At 55.5% G+C, this 12,502-nt stretch overlaps 2 protein-coding genes across 3 annotated transcripts; both read right to left on the bottom strand.

Moving 5' to 3' along the window:
- Positions 1–1,522: 1,522 nt before the first annotated feature.
- On the bottom strand, positions 1,523–7,508 carry C20H19orf53 (chromosome 20 C19orf53 homolog). Its single transcript, XM_007066345.4, has 3 exons — positions 7,330–7,508; positions 6,685–6,740; positions 1,523–2,497 (listed from the first exon to the last, which is right to left on the bottom strand). Exons 1-3 carry the CDS (start codon positions 7,418–7,420, stop codon positions 2,354–2,356), a joined length of 291 nt encoding a protein of 96 aa, XP_007066407.1. The 5' UTR covers positions 7,421–7,508; the 3' UTR covers positions 1,523–2,353.
- On the bottom strand, positions 4,869–11,163 carry MRI1 (methylthioribose-1-phosphate isomerase 1). 2 transcript variants are annotated; one of them, XR_005223648.2, is made up of 8 exons: positions 10,888–11,118; positions 10,292–10,533; positions 10,045–10,214; positions 9,449–9,625; positions 8,327–8,551; positions 7,950–8,166; positions 6,685–6,740; positions 4,869–5,120 (listed from the first exon to the last, which is right to left on the bottom strand). XR_005223648.2 is itself a non-coding variant. In XM_037887967.2 (6 exons), exons 1-6 carry the CDS (start codon positions 11,062–11,064, stop codon positions 8,033–8,035), a joined length of 1,125 nt encoding a protein of 374 aa, XP_037743895.1. In that variant the 5' UTR covers positions 11,065–11,163; the 3' UTR covers positions 7,873–8,032. The 2 variants fall into 2 exon arrangements, 1 of the variants encoding a protein (XP_037743895.1); XM_037887967.2 differs by lacking the exons at positions 4,869–5,120; positions 6,685–6,740 and having other exon boundaries at positions 7,873–8,166; positions 10,888–11,163.
- Between the last annotated feature and the right edge of the window lie 1,339 nt (positions 11,164–12,502).

Below are 12,502 nucleotides of genomic sequence, written 5' to 3'. Positions count from 1 at the left end.
GCACGCTGGAGAACCCCCCTCCCCCAGCCCAGAGCTCATGGCTGAGCCACAGCACGGCCTTACCCAAAGACACCCCCCTTGATGGAGACTCTACCATACCCTTAATACCCCCTGTGGGGGGACGGCCCAGTGGTTAGGGCAGTAACCTGGGACTTGGGATCCCTGGGGTCCATTCCCAGCTCTGCTACAGGGCTCCCTGGGTGACCTGGGCCAAGTCACTTAGGCCCAGCTCCTCCAAGGCATTAGACACCCACTGATTTCCCTGGGAGTTCGGTGCCTAACTGCTGTGAGGGTCTGGATCTTGGCTCCCCTGCTTCTGAAGTGGGGTATTAGCCTGTGAGGTGCCCAGACATCATGGTGATGGGGCCACATGAGAACATGAGATAGAGACACACAGGGAGTCACGCACGCAGACCCCACGCAGGGTGGAAGTCCTGCAGGGACCAGATTTCACACAATGCAGGCTTTTTCACAACACACAGTTAACCTGTGGAACTCCTTGCCAGAGGATGTTGTGAAGGCTAAAACTGTAACAGGGTTCAAAAAAGAACTAGATAAGTTCATGGAGGATCAGTTCATCAATGGCTATTGGGCAGGGATGGTGTCCCTAACCTCTGTTTGCCAGAAGCTGGGAAAGGGCAACCAGGGATGGATCACTTGATGATTCCCTGTTCTGCTCATTCCCTCTGGGGCACCTGGCATTGGCCACTGTTGGAAGACAGGCTACTGGGCTAGATCAGGGGTGGGCAAACTTTTTGGCCTGAGGACATCAGGGTTCCAAATCTGTAGGGAGGGCTGTGCCTCCCCAAACAGCCTAGCCCCTGTGCCCTATCCAGCCCCTCCCACTTCCCCCCCTCAGAAACCTCCCTCATCTCCTTGTCCCCTGACCGCCCCCTCCCGGGACCACACCCTGCTCTCTGTCCCGACTGCCCCACCCCCTATCCACACCCATGTCCCCTGACAGGCCCCCCCAGGATTCCCACACCTATCCAACTCCCCCTGTTCCCAGTCCCCTGACAACCCCCCCCATCCAACTGCCCCCTGACTACCCCCTGGGACGCCCTGCCCCTTATCCAACCCCCCACTCTCCCCCCTTGCCATGCTGCTCAGAGCAGTCACGCCGCCTGACTGGAGCCAGCCAGAGTGCTGGCGACACAGCGAGCTGAGGCTGCGGGTGGGGATGGGGATGGACAGCAGGGGAGGGGCTGGGAGCTAGCCTCCCCAGCCAGGAGCTCAAGGGCCGGGCAGGACGGCCACCTCTGGGCTAGATGGACCTTTGGTCTGACCCACTGTGGCCGTTCTTATGTTCAGATCCACATGTCTAATCACATCCACCATAGACCCCCTGCTAGCCAAGCCAAGCGGAACCTTCCCCAGGCTGTCCTGAGCACAGAAGGCTCTGGGGGTGGTTAGCTCACAAGGACCATGTGGCTCCTGTATCCAAACCCCAGGGCAGGGGCCTTCAGCTATCCTAATTTAGAGTCCCCAAGGAGGCGGAACAGAGGAGTTACAGGAGAGGACATTCCCACCCATTACATTTTATTAAAGCACGAGAGGACAGTCAAGGCAGGGAGTCACCCCGGCAACGCACCACTTCCCCTGGGCGTTTGCGGAGACCAATCTGCGCGGCTGGAGTCAGTCGAGGCAGCTGGTAAGAGAACATGAGATTTAGCATCTCTGCTCCACTGACCCAAGCTGCTCCCCTTCCACTCACAGCAAATGAGTTTAGCCCCAGGTGCGTAATTCACACAGGCAGGTTTTCCGAGGTGCTCCACCGGGGCTCCCAGGCGTGGAGGACCCACAGCCAGCAATTCACCAGCAGAACAAAAGCCTTGAGATGCTCTCGCTCACTCTTCCCTGGCTGCACCAGCTCCCGCCGGAGGAAACACCCTCCCTGACTCTGCAGTGGGAGACCTCTGACAGCAGAGGGGGCCCAGGCCCCAGTTACTTTCCTGCCATAGGGAAGGGACAGAGAATCCCTCACATAGGGCCTGACTGAGAACTACCAAGTTATCCTGCCCCGTTCAGCCTCAGCATCCTTCCAGGTGACAAGACGGGCTTCGCTTGTGCCATTTGTGGCATGAGGCAGGTTAACCACGTAGGGTTAAGCCACCCCTCATCCCCAGCTACAGGGAATGGAACACGCCATGGGGGAATATGCACCATGGGAGACATTAGAGGAGGAGGAAAAAGTCCAAGGAGGTAGCTGCAAAAGCACTTTTGTTCAGGGGGACACAGCTGCCCCCGTCCCTCTGCAGGGCTCCCAGCTGAGTGGGATGGTCGTTTTTTGTCCAGTCACGGGCTATGGGAGGCCCCAGGAGCGCAAGGATGGTGGCAGCCCCCCACGCTCAGGTTACAGGGGAGACTTGCTGGACTGGCCCTTCTTCTTGGCTCCCTTCTCTGGTGCTTTGACCACAGTCAGCTTCTTGGCCATGCTGGTGCTGGCTTTCATCATCACCTCGTGTTCAATCTTCTTCCGGATGCCGACTTCCAAGTTCTGGGGAAGAAGGAGGCCGTGAGGCAAATTAACCCAGCAGCAGCCATCTAAGCAGGGGCCTCCTGGGGAGGAGCCAGGGGCTAAATGGGAGCCCTCTAGTCCCTGCCCAGCCCACGCCTCTCACCTCCCTCCACCACTCTACCAACGAGTGCAACTGACCAGGTCTCAGACTGAGCCGGTGAGACACCTTTGGAAGTTATAGAATCACAGAACTGGAAGGGACCTCGAGAAGTATTTAGTCCAGTCCCCTGCATGCATGACAGGACTAAGTATTATCTAGATCATCCCTGATAGGGGTTTCTCTAATCTGCTCTTAAAAATCTCCAGTGATGGAGATTCCACAACCACAGTCCGCACACAGAGGGCAGGACTTGCATTGTTCCCTCGCAGGGTTCCCGGCTAACATTACACATGTCCATGTCTAGCATGGTTCCAGTCATGTTTTTGTTAGGGCTGTCAAGCGATTAAAACAATCAATCAGCAGCATGGAAGCATGTCCTGTGGAATGGTGGCCAAAGCATATGAATGTTTAGCATATCTGGCACGTAAATACCTTGCGATGCAGGCTACAAAGGTGCTATGCAGACCTGTTCTCACTTTCAGGTGATATTGTAAATAAGAAGCTGGCAGCATTATCTCCCACCAATGTAAACAAACTTGTTTGTCTTAACGATTGGCTGAACAAGAAGTAGGACTGAGTGGACTTGTAGGCTCTAAAGTTTTACATTGTTTTGTTATTGAGTGCAGTTATGTAAAAAAAATTTAAAAACCTACATTTGTAAGTTGCGCATTGCGATAAAGAGATTGCACTACAGTACTTGTATGAGGTGAATTCAAAAATACTATTTATTTTGTCATTTTTATAATGCAAATATTTGTAATCAAAAGTAATATAAAGTGAGCACTGTACACTTTGTATTCTGTGTTGTAATTGAAATCAGTATATTTGAAAATGTAAAAAAAATCCAAAATATTTAAATGGCATTCTATTATTGTTTAACAGTGTGATTAAAACTGATTAATTTTTTAATCACAATTAATTTGAGTTAATCACAGGAGTTAACTGCGATTAAATCGACAGCCCTAGGGTTTATTGGTTAGCTGTATTAGAGTAGTGGCTAGCAGCTCCTGTGGCAGACCAGGACTCCACTGTGCTAAGTGACGTACAAACACAGAAGAGAGTTTTCACCCTTGCAGAATTTACAATCGAAGGCAAGAGACAACAGATGATACAGATAGGCCGACTGAAAGGGGAGCACAAGGAAACAATGAGACAATATTGGTCACCACGATACGTTCAGGTAGCGGCTCATGTGGAGAGGATAAAGCAGATTGGAGCGAGTTACAGCTTTGATTTACAACCCAGAATTTAAATCCAGTCTATTCTCCACAGGTTCTTGTCCTGCTCTTCTTCACCTCCCAGTCACACAACACAACTGACACCTGTCACATGTGGCTCATTCTCTCTCTCTCTCTCTCACTGAACGTGGAGATGGAAGGGACCCTGCCCCACAGGACATCCAGTCTAGCTCCTGCTGGCCCAGGCCACCCCCTCATACCACCCTGCTCACAGCCTTATCAAGCTCCATCTTGAAGCTAGTTCTGGTGTTGTCCTCACTGTGCTGACTGGGAGGCTGATCCAGAACCTCCCTCCTCTGATGGTTAGGGACCTGCTTCTAATTTCCAACCTCAATTGATTCGCGTGCAGTGTCTCCTCACTGGTGCGAGCAGTGGTGCGGTCTGTTTGGTAGATGTACACGGTGCTCTGTGTTTACACTGGAGGATCAGGTTGGGGCTTTGTAAAACTGACAAGCAGCCACCCTATTACTCCTGGAGAGGAGCCTCTACACCCCGGGTGGCCAAACTTACTGACCCTCTGAGCCACGTACAATAATATTCAGAAGCTCGAGAGCCGCACAACCTTTACACATGCCATTTACATTTTTAAAAATATTAACATCCTACTTACTGTATCTTGGCTAATTACTGCTAGAGCTAGAGGCCTTTTGGGTCTCCATCCTGGCTGTAAGTCTTTGGAAATCCGGCTGATATATTGTCAGGGCAATACAGAGGCGCTCTGTCAGACGTCGATCTGTAAGAGCTGCAGGACGTTTCGATTTTATCAACTCCATCACGGAGTACAGCGACTCACAGCAGTATGTTGGGGCAGAAATTGAAATGAGTCGCACACGAGTCTTCCTGAGTTGAGGACACATCGTTCCTGGTGCTTGCTTGCGGAACTTGATTGCAGACCGTGATTTATGCACCCTCTTTAAACCACGGTCCTCCTGGAGTTCCAATAGTTCCATTTCCACAGTGAGTGTTTGGGGAACTGGACAGCCACCGTTGATTTCATCAACCATGAATGGGGTTTACACGAAAGGCGAAGCAGGGTCTCCACTTCTGCAAGTCTTCAAACCTGGCCAGAAAGTCATCAAGCAGACCTTGTACTTTACCTCTGTATTCCTCGAGTTTGTGATCCTCTACTTCGATTTCTGGGAACGTGTTTACCCTATTCTTGAGATGGGGAAAGTGGTTGAAGTCTCTTGACACAATGTCTCTTTGCAGAAGCTTTAAGTTGTTCTGGAACCTGAAGATTGTCTGAGTAAGGTCAGAAATAAATCTGCAGAAACATAGCCAACAAATATCGCTAGTTGGGGTTTACCTTGTATATCTGTGGATTTGTCGAGAGCTAGGCTGAATGCTAGAGAATTCTTTAGATTGTTTTGCATCTTGCTTGCAACATCAGCACTGATCTGGGAGATATGCCTCTCTGTACTGTGGCACGAAATTGGAATGTGTTTTATTAGTCGTTGAAGTTGTGTTATTTGGATCTAAAACTACAACCACTTTCGCAATATTCTTCTTAACAAATTCATCAGAATATGGACCTTTAGCAGGAGCGATGTTCCATGACATAACGAAACTAGCTTCGGTCATGTCAGCTTCCTTACTGAATGCCGAAAGCAGTGTCTGTTGACTGTTTAGGCGTAATTTTAATGCGGTTAGCTTGTTTTTCCTTAATTCTGATTCAGGAGGGTATTTAGATGAAAAGTTATTATTTGTTTCACAGTGATGTTTCAAGTTGCTCACTTCGTAGCAAATGAGCAATGCATTGCAGATAAGGCACAGAGGTTTACCACCTTTAACAGTGAATGCAAACTCTTCCTCCCATTCTGGCTTAAAACTTCAGTTTTCTTCTTCATACTTGCATTTCTTACAATTTGAAGTTATCATTGTCATCCATTAAATTAACGTAGGGTTAACACTTAAATCTAAAACTATTCAAATGCAACTTATGAACCGTAAATACAGCCTGTATTCTGCAGAATTCAGGGAGATCGCGAGCACACCAGGTCCACACAGAACAAAGTCTGAATACAGAAAGACAAAATTTCCTGAAATTTCTCCACAAGCCCTGCACTTTAACTTTAAAAGGACCACACTGTGGTTCACAAGCTGCAGTTTGGCCACGCCTGCTCTATAACTAGGTCTCTACCAAATTCATGGTCCATTTTGGTTAATTTCATGGCTATAGGATTTTAAAAATAGTAAATGTCATGATTTCAGTGATTTAAATCTGAAATTTCACGGTGTTATAATTGTAGGGACCCAAAAAGGAGTCGTGGGGGGGTCGCAAGGTTATTGTAGGAGAGGTTGCGATACTGCTACCCTTACTTCTGCACTGCTGTTGGTGGTGGTGCTGCCTTCAGAGCTGGGCAGTTGGAGAGCGGTGGCTGCCAGCTGGGACCCCAGCGCTGAAGGCAAAGCCGCTGCTTTGTAAGTAAGGATGGTATGATATGGTTTTGCGGCGGCTCTGCCTTCAGAGCTGGGTACCCGGCCAACAGCTGCTGCTCGCTGGCCACCCAGCTCTGAAAGCAGTGTAAAAGTAAGGATGGCAATACCACAACCCCCCCTAAAATAAACTTTGCCACCCTCCTTTAACTCCCTTTTGGGTCAGAACCCCCAATTTGAGAAAAGCTGGTCTCCCCTGTGAAATCTGTCTGGTTTAGGGTAAAGGGATACAAAAGACAAGATTTCATTTGGGAGGGGGAGGAGAACAGATTTCATGGTCAGTGATGCGTTTTTCATGGCCATGAATTTGGTAGGGCCCGATCTATAACAAACTGAGCTATAAACGCTGCCACTGCTGCTGTGGGCTGTTTGTTCTCCACACCCCACCTCACCTTTTTCAGTTTCTGCTGCTGGATCACCCGAGCTTTCTTGGGAGCAATTATCCGGCCTGGGGGAGAGACATGGGGGAGGGGAGGTAAGCATTTGGCTCCCTGGAAGCAGAACTCAATGCCAGCAGCTGAACTGCCCCAGCGTGGGGAACCCCAGCCTGTCGGCCAGAGAGCCCCTGTGACGGTCCTGGGGGAGAAGAGTAGGGGGGCAACAACCGCTCCCTGGGGACTGCAGGGGAATGGGGCTTCGGGGGCCCTCTGGAGCGTGGAGGAAAAACAGGTCACTTACCCCCACCCCAGCCCGGGGGCCAAGGCCCTGCTCCCCCCCCCCGCCCAGCCCAGCCCAGCCCAGCCCAGCCCCGCCCCGGGGCCAAGGCCCTGCTACTACCCCCGCCCCGCCCCGCCCGGGGGGCCAAGGCCCTGCTCCCCCCCCCCCGCCCCGCCCCGCCCCGCGGGGGCCAAGGCCCTGCTACCGCCCCGCCCAGCCCAGCCCCGCCCCGGGGCCAAGGCCCTGCTACCCACCCCCCCCCCCCCCCCCCCCCGCCCGGGGGGCCAAGGCCCCGCCCCGCCCCGCCCGGGGGGCCAAGGCCCTGCTCCCCCCCCCCGCCCCGCGGTCTCGGGGCCCAGCCCCGCCCCCAGGCCGCTCACCTCCCTTCCGGGGTCCCCGGACCCCCTGGGCCGCCGGCTTCTTCCCCCCGCCCGGCTTCTGGGCCTGGAACTTCTGCTTCCCCTGAGCCATGAGGCGGCCTCCACTTCCGGCAGAGCCCCAGTGCACGCCGGGACACAGAGCGGCAAACCACGCCCCCCCGCGCGCGCCAGGGAAAATGTCACTTCCGCTGCATGCCGGGATAGAGAGGGGCAAACCAAGCCCCAGTGCATGCCGGGATAGAGACGGTCCTGGGGGCCAGTGAGGTCACTCCGCCCAATACCAGATACCCTCACCCCCCCCCTCCCCGTGCAACGCTCTGAGGGCGCTGGGGGAAGCTCCCTCTGCCCCCGTTTGCTCTGGTATCAGTGAGCCCAAAGCCCAGCCCCGCGGAGCTGAGGGAGAATCTCCTGCGGCAGCGGAGGGGCTATGACACACGGGGAGGGGGATGGTCAGACTCCATCCAGTAGGGGACACGCAACCCACACACATCAAAGCCCTGCTAATTTAGCCAGCTACAGGCATCACCCCACGCGGAAAAGTGGTGGTGGTCAAAGGCGATGGGGATTTATTAACAGCGTGTAAACCAGAGCCAGGCACAGGGTGTATTACCCCCACCCACCGTCTTCGTCTCTGCGGAGGGAGAGCCGGGCCTCTCTCCACCCCTTCGCAGCATGAGGCAGAGCAGTTATTGGCCCCAGCGGTTCACTCCCCTTTCACGGCCCCGGGGAGGGCCTCTCGGAGCTCTTCAGGGCAGAAGACACCAAGCTCCGTGATGATGCCCCCAGTGATGAGCTCGTGCGGCGTGATGTCGAAGGCCGGGTTCCAAACGCCGATCCCTTGGCAGGAGAAGAACAGAGACACCGTGAGCCACTCAGCAACGTGACATAAATATCCAACCAAGAATTCCCCCACCGGCCCAATATCGCCGCCTCCTCTTGCACCAGGATAGCCCACTGGTCCACAATACTGTTCGGGGATACACCCCCACCGCAGTACCTGGCGCTGCAATCCTCACTCCATTGACATCTGTCAGCTCCTGGCTCGGCCGCTCCTCGATCACGATTTCAGCCCCTTCTGCCAAGCTCAGGTCGCATGAGGTGCTAGGGGCCGCCACGTAGAAGGGGATCTCATGATGCTTTGCAGCGATGGCCAGCTGGTAGGTGCCCACTTTGTTGGCGGTGTCGCCGTTGGCCACCACCCGGTCGGCTCCCACGACGACAGCTGGGTGAGGGAATGCAACGCTTAAAGTCCTGGAGGGGCGATTCCTGCGTCACATGACCACCAAGGAGTCAGCAACGAGATGGCCACCTTAGTATAGGTGTGATCCCATCGCAGTCCCCTCCTCCCGCCCCCTCTCTACTGCTGGTCAGCCTGGTGATTGGCAGACCCCAATCCTCCCGCACCCCCCAGGGACTGCAGAGGGCCCCAATCAAGCAGCTCTGTGGAGCACCCAGCATGATTCTCTGAGAGGCAGTGATGTCCAGGGGAAAGGGCACCATGCTGGGAGAACCCCGTGATTCTATTCCTGGCTATGCCCAGAGATACCCAGCAGAGCAGTTGCAAGCCATCACCCCTCTCTAGGACTCAGTGTGTCCATCCCCCTCATAAACGGGGCACAATGCTACAAATACACTGGACTGTGCGTAAAGTGCTGCGAGCTCCATGAATGAGGTGCCCTACATACAGAAATAGGGGTTACTGTGTCAGCCATGTGCAAGACCGGCTGAAGCAAGCTGGTGCTGGCTCCGGTTGGTGTCATGATACTGGATTAGATGGATCCACTGAGGTATTGATTCCTGTGAGCGTGCACCTCAAAGACTCAACCAAGATGGGTCCCCATGGCACTGGGCATGGCGCAGACGTTCCCCCTCTGACTGAGACCGGGCCCCATCGTGCGTGATGCTGCACAGACCCCGGCCGAGATCGGGGCATCATCATGCCGCTTTGCAGATGCCCGCCCTTGACTGAGATCAGGGCTCTATCATGCCAGACTCCAGGACAGCCACTGCCTTGCATTGCTCACCAGCTGAACAAGCCCTAGGATCCACATCTCCTCCTAACAAGGCCAGCTGGCACCTGTGACAGTGGGGTTCAGGCTGCAGCTTGTTTCCCACTCACCCGACACACCCTTCTCCTTCATGGCCACAGAGACCATGCTGTCTGCGATGAGCGTGGCCGGGATGTGATCGTACACCAGCTCGTAGGCTGTGAGCCGCGCCCCCTGGTTGTACGGCCGCGTCTCTGTGCAGTAGACGTGCTCCAGACGGCCCAGGGCGTGCAGAGAGCGGATGACACCTGCAAGGAAGAGGGGAATTGTGAACGGTAGCGGGGGGAGGACAAGAGGTTAGTAAGTTGGAGAGCGTGGGCTTGTGTGGTCAGAGCAGGGTAGCAGGACCTCTGGGGTGAACTCCCCTGACCTGGGAGGGGAATGGGGTCTAGTGGTTAGAGCAAAGGTTGGGAGTCAGGACTCCTGGGTTCTACTCCCTGGGTCTAAGTAGGAGGGTTGGAGGGTGGGCTAGCGGTTAAAGCAGAGGGAACTGGAAGTCAAGACTTCTGGGTTCTCTGGCTCTGGGAGGGGAGAGGGGTCTAGTGGGAAGACCCAACTCTACTTTGCAGTCCTGTCAGACCCCCCCTCCCCTTTCCTCCAACCCAATCTTTACAGGCAATGTGGCTCCCCCCCGGTGTGGGCAGATGCCCCCTCCAGCCCCACTTACCCAGCGCGGTGCCATAGCCGGCGGTGGCCAGGGAGCCGGTGTTGCAGTGGGTCAGCACCGTCACCTTGTCCTGCGGTGACGCCTGGAGCAGGTGGCGTGCCCCGTGCTCCCCAATGCTCCTGTTGTCCTGCAGGTCCTTCTCCAGCATGGCCTCTGCCCACTGGATCACGCTGGGGGGTGGGGAGAAGGTTAGGGCATGGCGCCCTCGACCCCAAGGAAGGGAAGGGGCTGCGGGCCTGGCTCTCACCTCTCCCGCAGGCTCTCGGCTGTGGCCTCCTCACGCTGGGCCTCCTGGGAAGCAAAAGCCCCCAGCTCCTCGGCCGCCCGCGCCATGTTCACAGCTGTGGGCCGCGCCGTCACCAGGTAGCGGAGGGAGTCACGGATGAAGGTTTCCAGGCCGGCCTTGTCCTGCCCCATGCCAGCCCCACCATGCAGCTCCACCGCCAGGCTCAGGCACCCCACGATGGCAATGGCAGGGGCACCCCGCACCTGGGGGACAAGGGGCACTGTCAGGGTGGAGTGGGATCCAAGGACGACATGGGAGGCTTTAGGGGGTGGGGTGGAAATACTGCAGGGGAGGAGCTGCCACCCCAGGTCAGAGCAATAGTCCAGCTAGGCCAGTCCCCAGGGCAGCCCAGACCCAGTGCCTACAGCCCACCACCTCCCCATGCCCATACTCAGCCCTGTGCCCCCCTCTGTGCCCAGCCCTGCACCCCCTACCCAGCCCTGTGCCCAGCCCCAGCCCTGTAGCCACTGCGCCCTTCCGTGACCTGCTGCAACCCCAGACCCCCTTTCTCCCCACGGGTGCAGCCTGCCCCCAGCACCCCAGGGTGCAGCCCCCACCTTCATGGCCCGGATGGCCTCCCAGCCCTGGCGCACGCCGCCGATCTCCTCATAGCAGCTCCGCTGGGGCAGTAGCAGCTGGTTGAGGACGCGCAGGGAGCCGCGGCGGTAGCGCAGGGCCTCCAGGCTCATGGCCCCGCGGGCGGCGCAGCTCGGCCCGGGCCGGACCTGGGCCATGCGGCTCCGCAAAGGGGCGGGCTGGGTCCAAAAGGGAGAGACCCGCGCTGCGCCGCGGCCCTAGCGCCGCCGGTCCCCGCCTGGGCTCTGCCTCTGTGAAAGCGGGAGCACGCTCCGGCAGGACCTGCCTTAGACCCCAGGCGTCCCGGCCACCCCCTGCTTTACCCACTAGACCCCCGCCCTCCCCTAGCTAGGGAAGAGAACCCAGGCGTCCTGGCCACCCCCTGCTCTCACCACTAGACCGCCCCGCCCTCCCAGAGCGAGGGAGAGAACCCAGGAATCCTGGCGCACCCCCTGCTCTCACCACTAGACCCCCCCCCGCCCTCCCAGAGCGAGGGAAAGAACCCAGGCGTCCTGGCCAGCCCCCTGTTCTCACCACTAGAACCCCCCCCCCCCCCGCCCTCCCAGAGCGAGGGAGAGAACCCAGGAGTCCTGGCCCACCCAGTCTAACCACTAACCCCCCCTGCCCTCCCTGAGTTGGCCATGGAACTAGGGTTGCCAGTGCTCCAGGACTGTCTTGTCGTTTCCAGGAACTAAAAATTAATCTTTAATTAAAGATTAGTCATATGATGAAACCTTCAGGAATACGTCCAACCCAAACTGACAACCCTAGATAGAAGCCAAGTGCTGATCCCTCCCCCACTCTAATCACTAGCCCCCACTATTCTCCCTGAGCTAGGGATAGAACCTAGGGGTCCTGACTCCCAACCCCAGTCCACTGACCATGCTGACTCTAGAACCTAGTGGCCATAAGAATGGCCACACTGGGTCAGACCAACGGTCCATCTAGCTCAGGATACCCCGGCAGTGGCTGGGCCAGATGCTTCAGATGGAATGAACAGAACAGGGTAATTATTGAGCGACCCATCCCCTGTCGTCCAGTCCCAGCTTCTGACAATCAGAACAACCACAGCATGGGGCTGCATCCCTGCCCATCTTGGCCAACAGCTACTGAGGGACCTATCCTCCATGAACTTATCTAGTTCTTTTTTGAACCCAGTTATACTTTTGGCCTTCACACATCACATGGCAAGGAGTTCCACAAGTTGATTGTGCATTGTGTGACAAAAGTACAACCTTAGGTTTGTTTTAAACTTGTTGCCTATTGATGTCACTGGGTGACCCCTGGTTCTTGTGTTGTGTGAGGAGGTAAATAACACTTCCTTAGTCACTTTCTCCACCCCAGTCATGATTCTACAGACTTTTCTATAAACATTCTCCCCCCGCCCCCCTGCTGTTATGCTGGTATAAAAGGTGCCTTCTACAGTGTATTCCCCTGCCCAGATAGGAATAGTTACACTGCACCTTTATACTGAAATAACACTGTCAACCCCGGGAGAGGGAGCGGTGTGCCAGTTTTAACTAGCCCAGTGTAGTTAAAAGTGGTACAATTTGTGTGTGTTTGGACAAGGTCTTAGTCTCACTGAAAATCAACAGG

This window comes from Chelonia mydas, chromosome 20 (assembly GCF_015237465.2).
Source record: "Chelonia mydas isolate rCheMyd1 chromosome 20, rCheMyd1.pri.v2, whole genome shotgun sequence".
NCBI classification, from domain to species: Eukaryota; Metazoa; Chordata; order Testudines; family Cheloniidae; genus Chelonia; species Chelonia mydas.
The sequence above is the reverse complement of the archived record's forward strand: the minus strand, read 5'-3'. Positions and strand labels throughout refer to the sequence as shown.